This window comes from Ictidomys tridecemlineatus, chromosome 1 (assembly GCF_052094955.1).
Source record: "Ictidomys tridecemlineatus isolate mIctTri1 chromosome 1, mIctTri1.hap1, whole genome shotgun sequence".
NCBI lineage: Eukaryota > Metazoa > Chordata > Mammalia > Rodentia > Sciuridae > Ictidomys > Ictidomys tridecemlineatus.
The window spans coordinates 52221984-52241898 of record NC_135477.1 but is presented as its reverse complement, the minus strand read 5'-3'; the positions used below and the strand labels follow the sequence as shown (position 1 = coordinate 52241898).

The following is a 19915-nucleotide window of genomic DNA, read 5'->3' as shown; positions in this document are numbered from 1 at the left end:
CTCCCACGCCCCACTTTACGCTTGGAAAATAGGCACTGCCAGAGCTGAATGCCCGCTCAATTGCAAACCCGGCCCCCTCCTCTTGCTCTGTCTACCCCAATCTCGAGCCGCAGCCCCGCCCCCGGCCCGTCACCTCCCCGAGGCTGGGCCGCCGCCTCTCTCCCATTGGCCGCCAGGGCCGCTGGCTCCCCGGCGGGGGCAGTGATTGCGGCGCGCCCCTGTCAGTCCGGAAGAGAGCGCTGGTAACTGGGCGGGCCGCCGGGTAGCCGCAGGTGGAGCCTGGAGCAGTGGCCAAGGAACGGAGCCCGAACCCTGAGTCCCCGAAGCTCCGAATCCCCGAATCCCTGCACGGGGACCCGCCAGGATGCCCCGCGGGGACTCGGAGCAGGTGCGCTACTGCGCGCGCTTCTCCTATCTCTGGCTTAAGTTCTCGCTCATCATCTACTCGACGGTGTTCTGGGTGAGTGCTCCCAGTGGGGTCCGGGCCGAGCGGGGTGGGGGTCCGCACTCCCTCGACAGCTCCCACGCGGGGCCGGGAGTTGTTTCCTGATTCAGCTGCTCCGGGGAGAGCGCGGGGAGCGCCTTCTGGCTTCTCGCCAGACTCTCCCTGGAACCGGGAAATTCTGCCCGCTCCAGTTCAGCCCTAATTTCAGCTGCTTCAACTGGAATATTAGTGCCAGTTTGCCGACCAAGAGCAACTGTTACCTGAATGGTGGTAGAGTCTGCCACCCGAGCCCTCTGCGCATCAGCTGGCAGGCTGGTAGGCGGTGGTTACGTTGTTGGCCGCGCCCACCACGCCTGTAGGGTGTTAAGAGTTTGCCTCCGGATCAGCGGGTGAAGAAGTGGTTAGTCTTTGTGATTGGAGTCACTTGGATTCTGGGTCTGGTCCCCGCAATTACTTGCCTGTACCCCAGGTCAAGGCACTTCCCCCTCTGCATCTTGGTGGCTTGTTGGGTGGAAGGAGGATGCACGTGCTTCCGCCCGGAGTGGAGGATTACAGTGGACGAGGTCTCTTGGGCTCCCACATGCTCAGTTACTGTTTCCACTGTCACTGGGCTTTCCCTCCTCTGCTGCCTTGTTGAGGAGCAGAATGGCAGTAGTTGGACACGAACTAGGCTTTGAATCTTGTCGCTATCACTTTCTAGCTGAGTGATCTTGGGGAAGTTATTCTGGGCCACAGTTTCCTCATCTGCAGATGGAGGCAGTAATTATTTTCACCTTTTAGGATGCAGGTGGAGATTAAGTGAAATGTCAGTACTTAGCATGGAGATCAGTGCAGAGTTCAAGAAGCAGGAGCCATTATTCTGGGCAGGGAATCTGGACATACAGTGGGGTAAGCTCCCTAAGAGCCTGGTTTTTATAAGGGCATTTTCAGACGACCTGGGCCTTAGTGAAGAAATCAGGATACTTTTCTACAGGCTGGCCCTACCCCTGCCCCTCTAGAATAGCTCCCCTGTCTCTGCTCTGCCACAAGGGCAGACACCCTGTGCCCCTCTGAAACACTCTCTCCTGGTTTCACCCCCAGCCTCTCACTGAACCTTTTCTGCTGACAGAAGCTGTTGCATTTGCTATCAGGACTTTTGATGGGACCCCTTTGTGGGTGGGAACCCACATCATGATTCTAGTCCTACTCTATAACTGACCTACTGGGATATCTTAGGCAAATCCCTCCTCTGTTTTGGGTCTCAAAACTGTTCATTAATTTTTCCATGTAGAAAATTCTAGCCTCAGGCCAGCTTCCAGTCCAATTTCCTGGCTCTAGGACAGTGACAGAGAGATGCATAGTATGTTTTGGGGCTAAAGGATAGGGCAAGGACCAGGGCAGAGGCGACAGAGAAGCAGTTGTGGGGTTGGGATGGGTGATTTGAGCTGTAATTCAGTGGCTCTCAGCCAATGTTGCATCAGAACCAACCAGAGTTTGTTTTTGCAGTGTGGGACAGAACCCAGGGCTGTGCACAAGCTAGGCAAGTGCTCTACCACTGAGCAACACCCCCAGCTCTCAACTAAAGCATTTTTAAAAACACTACAGATTCCTGAGCCCTGGCAAAGTTTATTTATTTAAATTTACTTAGGCTCCAGGTAATTTTAGTAGGCAGTCCAGATTAAAAACTGCTGCATTAGGGGCTGGGGTTGTGGCTCAGTGGTAGAGCACTTGCCTATCATGTGGGAGGCACTGGGTTCGGTTCCCAGCACCGCATAAAAATAAATGAACAAATAAAATAAAGGTATTGTGTCTATTTACAACTAAAATGTAAAACACACACACAAAACTGCTGCATTAGATGGTCTTATGTGTCCTGTAAGTCCCCAGGGATTCTTTGCCCACCTTGTCTAGCTTAGAACTCTTCTTTCTTTCTGCAGTTGAAAGCAAAGGCCAAGGCTGATAGAGAGGATTTACTCCTTCTCCTGGCCGTCTCTTCACCTCCCCATGCCTCTGTTTTCTCATCTGTGGAATGGATAAGTGATCCCCTGCCTTGCACAGCAACCCACTGGATTAATAATGTAGTGAGAGAAAAGTACTATACAAGGGCAAATTATGCAATTGCAAATTTCAAGGACTTGTTCTGTCATTGTCCTTTGCAGCCCCCAGAGAAGCCCACCCCTTGGCCCTTGCTTTGCTTTGCTTGAGGCCAGGCAGAACTCAGAACTTGGAAGCCTACTTCTGGCCACCTGAGGTTGCTTTACTGCTGTCCCTGGAAGTATTTCTGCTTAATAATCTTACCACCGTTGCCAAGAACTCAGACACCTGCTGGCTCTGCCCGGGTAGCTCCAGGTGCCAGAGTTTGACTGCAGGGCAGAGACTCACGATCTGAGTTAAGTAATTTGTCCTGGACGGAGTCTGCTGTTAATTGGAAACCATTTGCAGGAAAGCCCATTATCTTGGTTCCAACCCTCTGTGAGAGGAGGGTGGGGCAAGGGTTATTTGCTTTATAAGCCCAGAGTGCTAACGTTTTCTGTCTTTAGGCCTGGGGTTGGGACCCTAAAATTTACCGTGTAGCCATGCACCTTCTGTAAGACTCCCCTTAAAAATTATTTTTGACAGGAAGTGATCCCCTGCCCTTTGTGCAAAATTTGAAAGCAGAAAAGCATTAGTAACAACCTCCCTTCTTCTCTCCTAGCTTACCCCGTCCAGAGGGACCCTCGCCACAGGTTCTTGTGATATCATTGACTGAGGTGTCCTAGGCAAAGGATGCTGTAGGCACAAACATCCTTGCCTACAAAATAATATAAATAGTATATACAAAATAATATATATATAGTATGTGTATATTTTATATATATATATATATATTTTTTTTTCCCACATAAGGCAACACTGTACCCAGAACCATGTATGGCCCCTTACTTTTTCACTTAAATCCTTGGAAAGTTTGGAGACCTGCCAGGGGCTGCCTCATTCTTCATGGCTACACAGATGTCACTCCAGGCTATGCCAGAATTTATTTGAACAGGACCCGCTAGGGAATTCTGAGGTTGTTCTAATCTTTCGTGGGAGCAGGCAGGTGATACTGTGGGTTATTTTTTTTTGTGTGTGTGTGTGTATGTGTGTGTGTGTGTGTGTGCCTGTCTGCAGGGTGATTTCTAGAAGTGGAGTTGTTGGCTAATGAGGATGAGCTAATCAGCTAACACAGCCATGCGCGGCTGGATGAGTTCTTGAAAAGTGGGAGCTGGGCACCATACGTCCACTCCAGTGCCGACCAATGGAACAGAGGAAAACGGAGGGTCCCTCCTGCTCCCTTCAGTCTTTTCCCTCGCGTTCCCTGCAGGGACAGTCAGTCACCACGGGAACCTCTGGCGAGGTAGAATAGGGTTGCCTGGTTTTGCGTGGGTATTTACATTTTTCTTTTCTATTTTGCAAGGCTGGGGATGGAACCCAGGACCTTGAGCATTCTAGGCAAGCGCTCTACCACTGAGTCACACCCCAGCCCTTGATTTTTTTTTTTTTGTATTAAAGATTTAACCTAGGGATGCTTAACCACAGAGCCACATCCCCAGCCTTTTTAATATTTTATTTAGAAACAGAGTCTTGCTGAGTTGCTTAGGGCCTCTCTAAGTTGCTGAGGCTGGCTTTGAACTCGCAATCTTCCTGCCTCAGCATCCCAAGCCACTGGGATGACAGATGTGTGCCATGCACCCAGCCCAGCCCTTGATTTTAATGTTGTTAAATTTCCCTTAAGAGACGTGATGCCAATTGTAATATTTACTTCATATATTTCTTGAAACTGACTTCAAATTTAAAGGGGTGCTGTATCTTTTCTACTAATGGAAAACCTGTCCCCCTCAACATAGATAACAGATAATGGTTAAAATAAAATACAGGGATAATGAGACAACTTTATGAAATACTAGCTATGTGTTGTGGGTGCTGGGGTCCCCCTCTCTTTTCAACAGGCAGGTTGGCAGGTACTTTAGCAGCTTGAACTTTAGACTGAGACTCATGTGATTGGAGGGGTCAGAAGGGAATTGACTCCAAAGAGAAGTTCAGGCCTTTGAGTCAATATGAACAGTGAGACCCAGAGCCACCTACAGTGATCTTTGGTTTTGCACGGGGGGGGGGGGGGGGTTGTGCTCTTGTTTGCAGAGGGGGCTGAGAGACCCAATGTGTTTCGGGTCTCTAGGGCAGCTGGCTTGAGCCCCCCAGATCTCTTTTCCTCTGCAGGCCAGTTCTCCCAGCTCTGCCCGGGGTATTCGAGAGATCTGCTTACATGGCTGCTTTTCCTTGCTGGACTGTGGGCTCCTGGAGGTCAGGGGTGTGGCTCATTTGAGTCTTCCTCTGAATGCTGGGCTTGGGGCTGGGCACACAGTAGGTGCTCAGGGAATGCTTGTTGCACGAGGGCCGTTGAGGTTGAGTCCCAGCTGTGCTACAGGGCAGGTGGGGCCTGGGGCAGAGGCTGGCTTGCCGGGCAGCCCTGGTAGTCGGGTGAGCAGAGTGGGCTGGGCAGACCGTGCAGCCACTGGCTCTCTAGTTGCCGTGACAATGGGGCAGGGTTTCCAGCTGGGTAAGGGAGTCAGGGCTGGAGTGTTGCCTGATGAGGGAGAAAAGAGCCCAGGGGGCCGGGGAGTGGGGAGGAAGTGCGCGTGGACAGGTGGCAGCGGAAATGAGCGCCAGAGGCAACGTGAGCTCTCTCTGGCCTCCTTCCGGGGATGGAGGGGTTCGGTGGAGCTTGGCCCATGAGTTCTGTACTTCCCTGTGGTGCCGGGGTTAGAGGGTGGCCTCTGTCCCAGGCTGCCCGGGTCCCACATCCTAACTGGCACGCACAGGTCAAATGGATGAGGCCCTCACTCCCTGGGCCTCCGTAACCTGTGGATGTTAGAACCTGCCAGAAGGTTAAATGGATTCACATGTAAAAGTGACCTTTCTAGGCCCCCAGCTCATCTTCCAGGGAGCAGGAGAGGGTCAGAGGTGGCCTTTGGAGAGGAACCAGGTCCCTGGCCTCCCCCTGTGTGGGACCAGGTGACGACAGACAGAAAAGAATGTGGATTCCGTTTCCAGCTCTTGGAAAAAGAGCTTTGTTGTTTTGGTGAAAAATAATACGGGTACCTGGTTAAAAACCGAGTTCCAGCCACTTGGCAAAGCACCGTGGGGACCCTAGAAGTCCCCTCCAGTTCTGCCCCCAAGGGAGCTGCGGTGATTTGTTAGTGGACACCCACCCGGGTCTCTCTGTGCGTCTAGGTAGAGGTTTTATCTCCTTACGTTGTTTTTCGGTTCTTGGGCAGGGCGTCCTCTGTGCCAGGCAGGTACTTCAAAGGGGAAATCGGGAAGCTGCTGTCGGAAGTGGGCAGCGTTCACTTTGGAGAGTGGTCAGCCTGCCCAGTGGGCTGTGGGATGGGGATGGCCTCACAGCCTGGGGCTGACCTTGGACCTGAGCACAGAGCAGTCCTGTCTTCCTACAGGGCGTGTTGGAAAGCCCCCCAGTGCCCTCCTCGTACAGAAGGCCAAAGCATGACCCCAAGAGAATCCCCCCACTCAGTCTAGGTTCTGTGGGTGGCCCCTCCTGGGGGACACTGCTTCAACCTGCAGGACTGGACCCTGGACCTTTGGCTTTTGGTTCCTGGAGAAGCAGGTATAACCAGCTGCCTGCCTACCCCGACTTTTCTCTCTACGTGACTCACAGTGCCACCCTGGGTGGGGCTCTGAGGCAAGCAGATAAGGGCCTGATCGTGAGATGTCTGTACCAGTCGGCTCCACTGGCAGGGAACGATGTCATCTGGGTGAACCGGGACGGAGGGCCATTCCCAGACATGTGAACGGGTGTGAGTGGGGTTGAACTGATATCTTGCTAGGAGACAGGAGGGTCCAGTCTAAGGCAGCCATTCTTTCTGGGTGGGTGGGGACAATTCAGTTGCTTATTCATTCAGTGGACAAATAGTTACATGATACCTGTTGTATGCACTGTGGTAGGTGCAGGAAAATACTGTGAACCAGAGAGGCTGCCGACAAAGCAGAAAACAAACATCCTTGCTGAGGAGGGAGTCAGGGTGTCAGTGGGGAGGGCTGGGGGTTCCTGCTGTAGATGATATGGTCAAGGAAGGCCTTAATGAGGAGCTGACATCTCAGCTGAGGCTCAAAGAATGAGAAGGAGCCAGCCATGGTAAAAGGCTTGTAGAGCACATCCCAGGCAGAGGGGACAGTAAGTGCAAAGGCCCTGAGGCACATAGGCGAGCAAACCTGAAACAGAAGGGGAGCCCTAAGAGGGACCAAGATGTGGGTGGAGAGCGTGGCTGAGACCCAATCATATGTATGAGGAGTTGGAGTCTAAGCAACTGAAAGTAGAGGTTTAGTTATCATGACTGGTGGCAGGGCCATCTGGAGACCTAGACCCAGTGTCAGCTCTTCTGTGTGACCCTGGGTAAAGGATCACCTCTCTGTGCTTGATAGCCCCTCATCTGTGGACACCCCAGCAGGTTATGGGGAGACTCCTATGAGAGCGAAGGTCCCAGACCCCATGCCCCGGGAGGATGGAGACTTTCTGGGGTACCTTGCATGGCTTAGGGGGCTGGGGACTCTGGAGTCAGTTCTGCCAGAGGAGGCTGCCTCCTCCTGGGGTTGCCGTCTGCCTAGAGCAGATGGTGGTGGTGGGTCTGTAAGCTGAGCTCTGACCCCTGGTGCACATGGCTTTCCCAGGGGTTGGTCTGTTCCTGCCCTTTCCGCCCTGGACTGGTTGTGGGCCAGGCAGCCGGGTCCAGGCAAGGACGTGAGAGCTGGTCCCAGCACCCAGAGCAGTGGGGCTGCAAGAAGCCCTTATGGGAGCCTGGGGCCAGGGTCTGTGCTGCGCAAAGGGTGCCGTCAGGTGGCCGTGGATGTGGTGCATCTGTTTGGCTCCAGGCGAGGCCTCTGGGGCCAGAAGAGGTGAGAGGGAGCAGTCTCAGGTGTGGTCTCCCCACATAGAGGAGGGGAAGTGGGTGTCAGCGGCAGAGGCTGAGCTGGGCTGCTCCACGTGGCTGCCGGAGGACGCGGAGGGGGGTGAGCCCGAGCGGGAGCTGGGGCGCAGGCTGAGGCAGGCCAGGCCAGGAGGCCCGCTCTGTTAGACACCCGGTTGGGAGAAGGGGCACTTATTGGTAGATGAGCAGAGTCCGTTGGCTCTGTGACCAGGGACAGGTGAGGACAACTCTCTTGCCTCAGTTTCCTTTTCTGTTGGAAGGGATAACCATTGTGCTTCCCCAGGGGTGAGGCGTGGATGGGCAGGGCCTCGAGAGTCCTTGGCCATCGGTCTCACAGATACTGGGAGCAGCCACCCCCCGGCACCTGATGTCACGAGGCTTTGCTTTACCTCTTTGGATCCTCAAAACAATCCCCGGAGCTGGGCAGGACCGGAAGTCTTGTCCCATCTTACAGATGTGGAGACTGAGGCCCCCATAGGGGAAATGACTTGTTGAGGCCACCATCTGCCTGTGTCTGTGAGGTGTGAGCTCTTTCACCCTGAAAATGGTGCCTGAGTTTTGTTTAATTTTTTTCCCAAAAGGAGCTTTCTCACCAGGGAAGGCCCTTGCATCTTGGCTCGCAAGGAGACAGATATTTCCCTGGAGCGTGGAAGGGAACAGCCTTGGCCGCTGTGTTTGCAGCCCTCCCGCCTCCTGTCTGGGAGAGGGCAACTGCCACCTCCCAGGGCAGCTGCAAGTCCCTCTGCAGATGGTCACACAGCTCCTGTCCCCTGTCAGCGGGTTGGCTGCACCCAGTTTCTCCTGTGCCAGGCCCAGCGTGGGGAGCCCTTGGAGGTGGCTGTGGTCGGGGGGCATTTCTGTGCAGGATGGGAACTGTGGCTGCCCATGGGCTGGGGCCAACCCCTGCTGCTGCAGACTGAGACAGTCCCCCGGGTGCAGTGGGTGGGTGCAGGCGTCTGAGGCTGGTACAGGTTCTGAGGCTGGGTCTCTTCCTGAGCTCAGAAGGTAGCACCTGGTCGGCCAGTGGGGTGAGCTCCACACCTGGAGGTCTCCTAGGATGGGAGGGAGGGTTCCGCAAGGCCACGTGTCCACTCCTGGCCCTCAGAGCTCCGATTCAGTGGGCTGTGGCGAGGCCCACACACCTGTCATTGCGTAGCTTCCCCAGGTAGTTCTAATGTGTGGCTGGAGTGGCCCTCACAGCCCACCATGGCCTCCAGGAGCGAGTTCTGGTGGGACTGGCTTTCTCTGGAGCGGGATCTGGAGTGCTGACTTCCCTGGTGATGTGGACAGTCTCTCTGTGCAGGGAGAGTTGGTGTGTGTGGTTGGTAGAGGCCCAGAAGGGGAAAGAGCATTCTAGAGGGGGTGGAGAGGGGGTGACGGGGGAGTAGGGGCTGATGGGCTCAGTGTGGGTGAGGAAGGCTGGCACAGAAGTGTGGGGACCCCCAGCCCAGGGACGTGGGAGGCTCTGGGTGATGGGGCGTCTCCCCCAGGGAACCTGGATAGGTCCTGGGGACGGAAGTGGGGGGGCCCTGTGACTTCTAGCAGTTGGCATTCCTTTTGGTTCCCTTTGGGACAACCTATTATGTGCTCTAAAGGAAACGTTTCTCTGCAGTTTGTAACTTGGAGACGGTTCTAGAGCCTCAGATTCCAGTCACAAACTTTGGGGGTGATCTGAGGTCATTTCCCCCCTTAAATCAGGTCTCCCATTTGACAGCTACTGATTCAAGGGCGTCCCACGGGGAAGCCCAGCTGATCTCACAAGTGCCCACCAGCTGCCGTTCTGACCACCCAGGAGAGGTGCGGCGGGGCCCCGCCTCCTTTTCCAGATGTGGAGATGCCCGGCGAGCGAGTGTGAGGACCTTCCTTGGGTTCTAGCAGGGATGAGGACTTGCTTTCTGACTCCTGAGCTCTGTAGCAGTTGAATGGTGACCTGCCAATGTCACTGAATCTGTGCATGTGACCTCGTTTGGATAAAGGGTCTTTGCAGGGCTGGAGTTGTGGCTCAGTGGCAGAGCCCTTGCCTAGTATGTGTGAGGCACTGGGTTTGATCCTCAGCACCACATAAATAGAATAAATAAAACAAAGGTCAACTATAAACAACTAAAAATATAAAAAGGAGGGGGGGGGTCTTTGCACGCACAACGAAGTTCAGGGCACTGAGATTTCATCATGGCCCTCCTGGGCATGCCCCAATCCAGTGACAAGTGCCTTTGTGAGAGAAGGGCAGGGGGCTATTTGAGAGGGACAGCAGAGATGCAGACACACGCTGGGGATGGCCACCCGTGGGCAGGGGCACACAAGCTGGGATTGCCAGGAGCCCCCAGGAGCTCAAAGAGGCTGCTGCTCCTCGGACCCCCAAGTTGAGGGAGGAAAATATCTGTTGTTCCAGGTCCCCCAGGTGGGCCAGGGAGCCTGTCCCAAGCTCTTTCTGCTTCAGCAGGTGGCCTTCCTAGAGAGGGGCACAACTGAGCAGGCCCTGGGCCCTCCCCCTCCTGGACTGACACCCAGGGAAGGAGAGGGCAGAGAGGGGGGGTGTCGGGGACAGCGGAGGTGGCAGGGGAGGGGCTGCAGCGCCCTGCACAGGCCCTCACCCAGGTCGGGGAGTCGTGGTGCAGCAGTTTCCTGGTGTCCCCTCTGGAGGAACACGGGAGACAGAGCGTCAGAACCGGGGAAGGGAATGGGGCCGACTCTCCTCAGGAAGGACTTCCTGGTTCTGGAAGCAGCTCAGCTGCGTGCTCACAGGGCTATTCAGTATTTGGGATTCGCATGTGACCTTCTGGGGGGGAAGCGGGGTGGGGTGGGGGTCAGCGTGTGCACTGGACTTCCAGTTGAGCTGAGTGTCCAGGGGCCGTACCGGGCATCTGGTCTACCCCTTTCTCACAGAAAGGAGGACACTGAGCCTTAGGCCACACGGCAGTGCCCCAGGTTCTAGAATGCTGGCCGAGGACAACCTCCAGCCCCCCGAGGCCCCGTGGGTACTCCGCAGTGCCCCGGGCCCCTGGTTTTGTCCCCTCCAGCCAGGATGTGGGTGTCCACTCTGCAAAGGGGACTGCTGCCGTGCCTGGGGACAGATGCCTGACGTGGGACTGTCAGAGAGAGGGAGAGTGCTCACTGCAGGGCCGGAGCCCAGGCAGCAGGACCCAGCTCATCCCCTGCTCGGTTCTGCTCAGCCTCTGACCCCCCGGGGGTTGCTGTTTGCCAGGCCCTGTGATGGTGGCTGTGGGGACAGACGAGCCGGATTTGTCCCTGTCCCTTGAGAAGCTGGCTGAGTCCGAGCGGTGAACCTGCAGACTTAGGTGATCTGGACATGTTGGGTGGGTCGGGCCAGCAGCTCCCAGGTGGCCCTGGTGGGGACACTTGGTCAGAGCTGGGCTCAGGGCTCTCCCAGGGACAGCCGTGGCCACATGACTCTTTACATCCCCAAGGGGCAGGGGAGGGGTTTGTGGTCAGAGCAGAAACGCAACGAGGGCTGGAGTCGTCAAGGTGGGCCGGGGCCCGCTTCTGGTCTGTGTCCTGCTGTCTTCCTTCTCCACTGAGCTCTCCTCTGCTGCTGGCCTCACGTGGACTTGACTTCCCGGCCAGGAAATCCCCCTGTGCTGCCCTCTCTCTGCCCGGGGCCTGCCCCCCACATCCTCTTCCTTTGTCTTTCTGAGCTCACGTGCACCCTTCCCGTGCGCGCTTCGGGCTGGGTTCCTCTGTGGACATCCTTGCTAGGGATGCTCTGGCCTGGGAGCAGCTTGTCCCTGTCCTGCTACTGAGCAAGGAGGCGCGGAGAGTTCAGGGACTGGCCAGTACGTGCTGGAGACGGCGTCTGTTCTTTTGCAGGAGAACTTTTCTCTTTTTAAGTACCCGGGATTGAAACCAGGGGCGCTTAACCACGGAGACACACCCCCAGCCCCTTTTTAAAAAAGTTTATTTAGAGACAGGGTCTCGCTGAGCTGCTTAGAGCCTCACCAAGATGCTGAGGCTGGCTTTGAACTCATGATCCTTCCGCCGCAGCCTCCCGAGCCTCTGGGATGACAGGTGTGCGCCACCACCTGTGCTTGGTGGGAACTTTTCTCTCTTACAGGCAGGATTGGGGTTTTGCTCATTGTTCAGTCGCTGGTCACACATTTCTGACATCTGGGTGCCTCCAGTTCTCCCAGAGGCTCTGCTGGAGGAGCAAGGGCGCGGGAGTGAAGCCTGGTCCTCGGGGCTCCCCCAGGAAGAGGGCTGATGGGCACCCTGTGGGGGGGGGGCAGGGGGAGGGAGCACGCAGACCTCTAGGGTCGAAGGCTCTGGGCCCTGGTCTCCTCAGACCCTCCAGGGCTGCAGGGAGGCAGAAACAGAGCTGGCTTCTCTGTCCTTCAGAAAAATTTTTTCTTTTTCTTTTTTTGGAGAGGATGTGCCAGGGCGTGAGAACTTTGCTCCTGATTGGGGGGCGGGGGGCAGCTTGCAGAGGAACGAGCATTGGCCTGGGAGCCGGAAGAACTGGGTCACAGCTGCTGACCGAGGGCTAATTCGCTGTGTGACCTTGTGGGAGTGACAGTCTCTCTCTGGGCTTCAGATTCCCATCTGAACAATTGGGGGTTGGGCCATGTCAGGATGCATGTGCGTACTCCTGGGGGTCCACGGACATTCGGTGGTCCATGGGGCAGCGTTAGAAATGTCCAGCGTGTCTGTATTCAGTGTGACGTCTCTGAAGACTTAGTGCCTCAGGTCTGTGACAGCACAGGTGCTGATGAGGTTAGGTCAGGACCCAATTTATTTTCAGAGGAAAAGACGGTTGGTTTAAAGAAAAATATCAAGTGGATGGCATTGAACTTGACTTCTCAGCCAGGAAATCCCCCTGTGTTGACCAGAGGCTGACCATCGTGGGAAGAGAAGGGCCGGAGCTTTGGAGGCATGCAGATCCCAGGTGGCTGCTCCTTGCTCTTTTCCGGGGACTTCAGCACTGTGATGTGTTCAGTCCCAACACAGCCTGTACTTTGCCGACTTTGAAAGAAAGAATGGTGATGCTCATGGTGTGTCACAGTCCTTTACAGTTTACCAAGGAGCTTGGCTCTCTCTGGGGATCTTCTCAGTGACCGTTCTATTCTTGTTTTATAATAGAGAGAAACCGTGCTCAGAGAGGGATATAGGATATCCAGCGTCACACAGCTCCCGAGGGGCGAGTGCCTTAGCTAGTGAGAACTTATTATTGGGTCACGCCAGCCCCCCTCAGGGAGGGCACACTGTGACCTTCCCTCCTCTTAGCACTGGGGTTTCGCTGTCAGGTGGCTTTGTGGTGTTTATCTTCTCTGGTCCTGATTTTCTAAAGCAGGAGAAGAAAGATTTAAGGCGCCAAGCCGTCCTCTTCCCCTCCAGGTCTCTTGCACAAAGAGCGTGTTCCGAAGCCCTGGGCGTCCTGTTTTTCAGTAGGTTCACTTATGTATAATAGTTGGGTTCTTGTTCCAGCCTGTGTTTAGCGCCAGTTAGCAGTTAGTGAATACCTGGGTCGGCATGACTCTGGGCTGGAAGACCCTCAGGCCCCGGCTGTGGCCCGGAGGTTCTCCTGTCGGCTGCCTTCGGGGCCTGGAGCAGCAGCCAGAGGCCAGCTCAGGCCGGGCACGGGCCTCCTCTTGGGCAGCGCGGGCCTTGGATCCCGCTTGTGTTCTTATCTTTTTATTGAAAAGCAAATTCAGACTTATGGAGAAGGGGAAGGAAAGAAAGTGGGGGTTTTTCCTTGGATTGTGCCTTGGTGTGTCCTCAAAGTGGTTCCAAGAAGGTCTGGGGTCCCTTTCAGGGGCCATGAGGTCAAACCACCTCCATGGGAATACTAAGAAGCCCCCTTCTCCTTCCCTCGGGGCACCTGGTGGGGCATTTCAGGGCACTCGGCTGGTGTGACGATAGACAGAACCAGGAGCAGATATGAGAATCTGTTGTCCCCTTAGCCACACGTTAATACCTGCAAAAATGCAAAGTCCGTGCGACTCTCCTCATTCATTTTTTTTTTCTGGAAAAAATATTTCTGAAAAATATGCCGTGGATGTTCACAGGTCAATCTATCACCATTTTAAATAAGTTGATAAATATTTAAAACACTCTCAGTTTTAACTGACGTCATCCATGGAGGAGGAAAGCTCTAGAGGCCTCAAGATTTTTGAGGGGCGGAAAGGAATTCTGAGACCACAAACTTTGAGAACCCCTGGCTTCCAAGAAGGCTGGTGCCTAATAAGTGCTCCGTGAACAGATGTTGAAAGAATGAACTAACTTCTTGGCTTAACCCATGAAACCAGGCTCCGGTGGCTTCCGAGAGCCTCCCGGGCCCCCTCCTCTCTCTCCTCCTGTCTGTCCTTGGCCCCAGTCCTGCGATCTGTCCCCGTGGCACCTCCATGTGCACCTGGGGCTCCTTGTCCCTTGTGCACTCGAGCAATTCCTGCGTGTCCATTAAATGGAGTCAGTTCAAGTACCTCCTCCTCCTCCAGGAAGCCTTCCCAGATCCTGCCCGTCTGACTTAGCATCTCCTCCTCTGTCCCTTCCGGATACCCTTTTTGGCATCTGCCCCAGAGTTTCTGCCACGTCTCTTGGTGTGCTGCTGCCTCTTGCCGGGCTGGGCTCCTTGAGGACAGGAACTAGGTCTCACCAGTCCGTTTCCAGTGCCTGGTCTCTCGTAGGTGCTTAATGTCAGTTGGGTCAGTGAGTGTGGCTTGGAATTCAGAACAGGTCCACCTTGAATGAGGTGTGGACCAAGAGGTCTCTAAAGGGGAAACGGTTTCTGGTGTCTGGTTGGGTCTTGAAGTGTTTGAGTTACAAAAATACCGCGAGATTACTGGGGGAGCAAAATAAGGAGCTCCCGTCGGGTCCTAGGGGCTCTGGTGTGACATCTTGCTTCAGGGGCGTCTTGGTTCATTGAGCCATGGTGACCGGGCTTAGTCATCCGTTTCCCTGTGGCTTCTGTGGCAGCAGTGTGGTCTGGGCGGTAAGTTACCAAACTTCCCTCCAGCTTCCGGGACAGCCTCCTGTGTTAGCTGTGAGGTCATATTTGCATGTGTGTGCTGGGTCCTGCCGCCACGCCCTGCAGGCAGTAGGTAATAAATATCTGAATGAGCTGTTCCCCAGGCCTGGTTAACTCCTTAAATATCACCCCAGTGAGTGGTTCTTCTGGTTGGTGTCTTAAGTATAAAGAAGTGGAGGGAGGCCCTTATCACAGGGGTGACCCAGGAAGTCTTCCTGGGGGAGGAGGACTTTGAGTTGGGCTTTGGAGGTTGGTTGAGCCCCCTTTGGCTGTATGACAGTGGTCTTTCTTCTGGGGCTGTTGTGGGACAAAGTGCTGGCAGTGTGTGCCTGATGATCGAGGCTGGGGGAGTGGGGGCGTCTCTGCCCCCTTTCGGGGTTCTTTGTTCATGCAGAACTGCGACATCCCTGGGCCAGATGGAAATCAGGACTGCGCTGCCTCAGCCAGCTGACGTGCGCGACTCCCCAACCCAGTGCAGCGCGGGGAAGGGGCTTGTCCAGGTGGCAGAGGCGGGCACCCTCACGGTCCAGCCCAGGGCTCCGTCCAGACCAGCGACGCTGCCTGCTTTTCCCCTGTGGCCTTGGGAATCGGCCCTGGGAATCACTCTGTTAGGTCCTCATCCGCGATCCCATTGTCCCTTCCAGCTCCAAGAGCAAAGGGGCAGAGGTGTGGCATTCTGAGCCAAGAGGGGAAGAACGCCCAAGGTCCCCCCCCCACACACGTAAAGCCATTGGTTTGTTCTTTTCTTACATATAAAACTGCATCTGGGGCTGGGGCTGGGGCTCAGTGTTGAAGTGCTCGCTGAGCATGTGCAAGGCCCTGGGTTCGATCCTCAGCACCACATGAAAATAAATAAGTAAAATAGAGATATTTAAAAACAAAACAAAACAAAGCAAAAAAACCCCTGCATCTTGCATTCAAAACAGGAGCCATGATTTCAGCAATGATAGGGCATCTCTGCAAGCCCTGCCATCGTGTGTGTGTGTGTGGAGAGAGCCCCTGATTTATGTGTGGCCAGCTCAGCCGGGTCTCTCCCGACAGCACACACAGCCCTGCTCTGGGGCCTCAGCCCCCTGCACCTGCGGCTGGAGTTGCCTGTCTCTCCTTCCCTTCCCGCCTGTCCCGCCCCCACTTCCTTTCAAGAGCTCCCAGGGGCGCCTCCCCGGTTCCTGAAATCCCTCTGGTCCCCACTTTGGGTTCCACAGCGGCTCCGCCTCTGGTAAAGACCCCAGGCCAGTGGGAGGAGAAGGGGTGCCTGGGCCGGTCCTGGTGGCCAAGTGTGGGCTCTGAAAGGCTGCTGGGACCTGAACTGGGGGGCACTGTACTGGACAGATGTCATTCTGTGACCTCTGTGTGCCTCATCTCCTATTAAAGGGTCCGTGGGGACAATCTTGTCCACTTCTGCTGGAAGCTGCAGCAGTGAGCACCGGGCCTGGGCGTGGGCGCCGGGGTCTGCAGGGGACAGGCCTGGGTCCCAGGAAGACGGGGGAGGGCTGGCCCGCAGTGGGGTGGCAGAGGGGTGTACCCAAGTGCTGACCCCAGCCGGGAGCAGCCCCCTCCCCACATAGCTCTGCATCCCGGGGTCCCCAAGCCCATTTCTCTAGAACTCCCTTCCCCGTCCCTCCCCTCAGAGCTCCACCTCTCTGCCTGGGGTGCTGCTGGAGGGGGCCTGAGCTGGGGGTCCTGTCCCGTGGTCAGGCATCCAGGGTGCACCTAGAGCACTGTCTTCTGCGCTGGTTGGCCTCTGGCCAGTGAGTCCACTGGCCTGGGCCCTGCAGGCCTGAGCCAGGACAGATCCTCTGCTGACCCCATTAGCTGTGGACGGTGGGGACACAGCCCCCCAAGGCAGGCTCCGGGTCTCATGGTTCAGACTCATGGGTGGCAAGACGGACAGGTCTGGGGAAGAAAGGAACCCGGGAGGAGGTGTGGGTGGAGGGGCCTTGTTCTTGACTCCCCTCTTTCCCGCGGCTGTCTCCACGGCTTTCAGACTCGACATGAGTCACCCTCAGCCCTCAGCTCCCAGGGCCGTGTTCCAGGAGAGTCACCACGAGCTCCTTCTTTGGGCTTAGAGGCGGCTGAAGCAATATCATTTCTCACATTTATTCGTCCCGCAGAAACACGGGGCCAGTCCCTGAGCCCACGGCAGGCCGAGGAGCGTGAAGGAGCCTCAGTGCACCCCACTCTCACCCCAGGGCCTCCTCTGATATCCCCAGGGGATGTGATTTCCTTGCATCTGGCCTCAGAGTGTCCTGGTCAGTTACTTCTTAGGCCACGCCCACCCACCTGCCCCCAGCTCTGCTGCCCAAGAAGGGGCCGGGCTGGGCCAGCTCAGGGCCTGTGCTTGGTGGCTGTGGCCCTTCTTGATCGGAAAGCCCACTCTGCCCTGGCTGGATGCATAACCAGGGCCTGCAGAGCTTCCAGCCAGCTCCGTCCCAGCCTGGAATGTGCTGCGTGCGGAGGAGTCTTTTAAATCAAGTTTCTGCTGACGGGAGGGTCAGCACAGCGGCTGCGGTGCCCACTCGGCTTCCTGGATGGGCCTGTGTTCCAAGGACAGGGTTCCCCCGGGGCTGGCTCACAGGCGGGCCAGGTGGACCCTGCAAGGCCTTGTCCAGCTCTGCCAGCCAGCGGGGGTGAGCGGGGAGTAGGTGGGCCTTATTACTGAAGACGGACACAAAGAGGACATGCATAGGAGCCATAGGCCTTGCTCGTGGGCCAGAAGGCCTGAGAGGATCCAAAATGTCACTTCTCCCCAACGGGATCTATAGATTCAGTGTAGTCCCAGTCAGCGCCCCCTCCCACTTGGTTTTTTTTCCTGGTGCTGGGGATTGAACCCAGGGGCCCTCGACCACTGAGCCACCTCCCCAGCCCTATTCTGTATTTTATTTAGAGACAGGGTCTCACTGAGTGGCTTAGTGCCTTGCTGTTGATGAGGCTGGCTTTGAACTTGCGATCCTCCTGCCTCCGCCTCCCGAGTCTGTGGGATTGCAGGCGTGTACCACAGTGTCCAACGCCCCTTCTTTTATTCGCAGAGGTTGATATGATGAAAGAGTCCAGATCCAAGAATATCCAGGAAAAAGTCAGGAAGTGGGGGACTGTGCCTCCGAGATGCCAAGATTAGAAAGCTACAGTCACAGCAGGGAGTTTTGTGTAAGAACAGCAGAATGACCAGTGGGAGAGGCAGAGAGTAGACCAGGCAGGTGAGGTGACTTAGGGAATGGCAGTGGGGTCACAGCAGATCAGTGGGGACAGGAAGGCTGGCTAATAAAGGGTCCCAGACATGACCAAAAGTGACACAGAAGCCACCTGTGCCAGAGGATGTGTCCGGGAAGCATCAAGTTCTCCGTGCCCCAAGTCCAGCTTTTATTTATTTTTTGGTACTGGGGGTGGAACCCAGGGGTGCTTTATTGCTGAGCCACATCCCCAGCCATTTTGACTTTTTATTTTGAGACAGGATCTTTCTAAGTTGCTCCTCAGCTAAGTTGCTAAGTTGCTGAGGGTGGCCTTGAACTTGAGATCCTCCTGACTCAGCCTCCTGAGTCACTGAGATGACGGACATCATGATAGGCACCAAGTTTGATGTCCCGTTTTTATAAAGGGGGGAAGTTCTTCCTGTCCAGGCTCAAGAGAGTTGGCAGCAAAGTACCTGTGACAAAGTCTAGGGGCCTGGCAGGGGGAGGTAGCCTCCGCTGCTCTCTCCAGGACTGGCTGTGGGTTGGTGCTGGAGAGGAGCCAGGTCCTTAAGCACAGGCTGCTTGGAGTAGGGCTGGAACCTGCTCCGGAGGCCCGAGGTCCAGGTCTGTAGAGCTTAGATACTCTGTGGTGGTCCTAAAGGTGGGCAGGTACCTTCTCGGGGCAACAGAGGGGCCCTGTCTCAGTTTGGGTTGGGGCACTGCCCTGATCCCCTGGATCTGGTTGTCTTGCTCTCCCTGGGGACAGAGCTCTGTTGGGAAAGGGGAGAAGAGAGGGTTTCCTCCTACAGGAAGCGGGTTCATGCTGTCCCATCAGGTAGCAGAAGGCTGACTGGGCACGTGATCCTTCTCTGCTTTCCCAAAGAGCCACGTGGGAGTGGCGAGGCCCAACCTCCAGGGCAGATGCTCTAGGTAAGCCACCCGGTAGTGGCCACCAGCTACAAGTGACCAAACTGAAACGGGATGAAGATGAAAGAAAATGACAAATCCAGGCTGGAGTGCAGTGGTGGGTGCCATACTCCCAGCTACTTGGGAGGCTGAGGCAGGAGGATCTCTTGAGCCCAGAAGTTTGGGGTGAGCCTGGGCAACAAGGCATGACCTCATCTCTTAAAGAAAAAAAAAAAATGACAGACTCAGTTCCTCAGGCACCTGAGCCACATTCCAGGAGCTCGCTAGGCACCCATGGCTGGCGGCTACCATGTTAGGCATTGCCACGGTCATAGACATTTCTCTTGGCATCTTTGCATTTTGCAAAGCTGTTTCACCCCAGGTCTCTCCATCCGGGGACTTTAGTGACAGGCCAGAAGACTGGTCGGGTTCTGGAATCCTGGACCTGGCTCTCACGGGCTCTGGGTTGCACAGTCTCTGCTCTGGGAAGTGAAATCGGGTTCCCTGGGTGTGAGGAGGAGGTGCGGCCTGGCAGGGTGATGCACGATGACGTCACTGCCCGGTGACAGCAGCAGGCCTTCCGGCCTCACAGGTGGAAGAGAGGCCAAGAGAGCATGCCCAGGCCGTGGGGACTGAGTCGGTAAACCCAGGTCCAGGGCCGCTCCGGCCTCTCACTTTGCCCGGAACTGTCCCTTCCTGCACCCTGACCTCTTGCAGGGAGAGAGGACACAAGGGGCGGAGCCCGTGGGTGGCTGTCTGCAGAGTGGGCTTGGCCCAGGGCCAGGAAGGGCGGGTGGAGGGGCTGGTTTCTCTGGGCCAGAGGCAGGGCACCTGCTGGCCCCAGGTCATTCACGCTCTCTCCGGCTGCGGAGTCAGCTCTGAGTTCCCCACCCCTTGCAAGCTGGGACTCTGAAAAGTGTTTTTCTTGGGCTCAACATGGCTTGGGGTCCTCAGGTGCTTCCTGAGAAGGTTCTAGAGTGAGTTCTCGGGGGTTCTGACGTCTCCCTCTCCCACTCTCCATGTCAGTCCCCAGGGCCCTCTGCGCCTCCACAGTGGGACTTGTTGGGCGTCCCACAGACCAGGGGACTTCACTTTGGGAACTGGGGAAGCCTGGGGACCCCTTCCCCAGAACAGCATATTTATGTGCATATAATGAAATGCACAGTGTCACAGAGAGACCAATCACATGGTGATAAAATCATTAAAATTTTATAAAACCAAATTTGTGGTAGAGTAGCATTATGCTCCTTTACCAATGCATTAAATCATGAGATCTAGCAGTGAGTCTAATACTCCTGTAATTCTGAATTAATAAACATGATATAAATATAGGTACACACATGACTGATACATAGTCCTGGGGATTGAGCCCAGGGCGTTTAACTTTTGAGCCACATCCCCAGCCCTTTTAAAATATTTTTTTAGAGACAGGGTCTCCCTGAGTTGCTTAGTGCCTCACTGAGTTGCTGAGGCTGGCTTT

At 55.6% G+C, this 19915-nt stretch overlaps 1 protein-coding gene across 3 annotated transcripts in view; it reads left to right on the top strand.

Moving 5' to 3' along the window:
* Positions 1–213: 213 nt before the first annotated feature.
* Positions 214–19915, top strand: part of Tspan15 (tetraspanin 15) — a 40068-nt gene continuing 20366 nt past the window's right edge. The window contains exon 1 of one of the 3 annotated variants that reach the window (XM_040272155.2): positions 214–460. In XM_040272155.2, coding sequence (XP_040128089.2) covers positions 365–460 — 96 coding nt within the window. In that variant the 5' untranslated portion in view covers positions 214–364. The remainder of the gene's footprint in view (positions 461–19915) is intronic. The other 2 variants (XM_078041110.1, XM_005325958.5) reach the window with 2 other exon arrangements.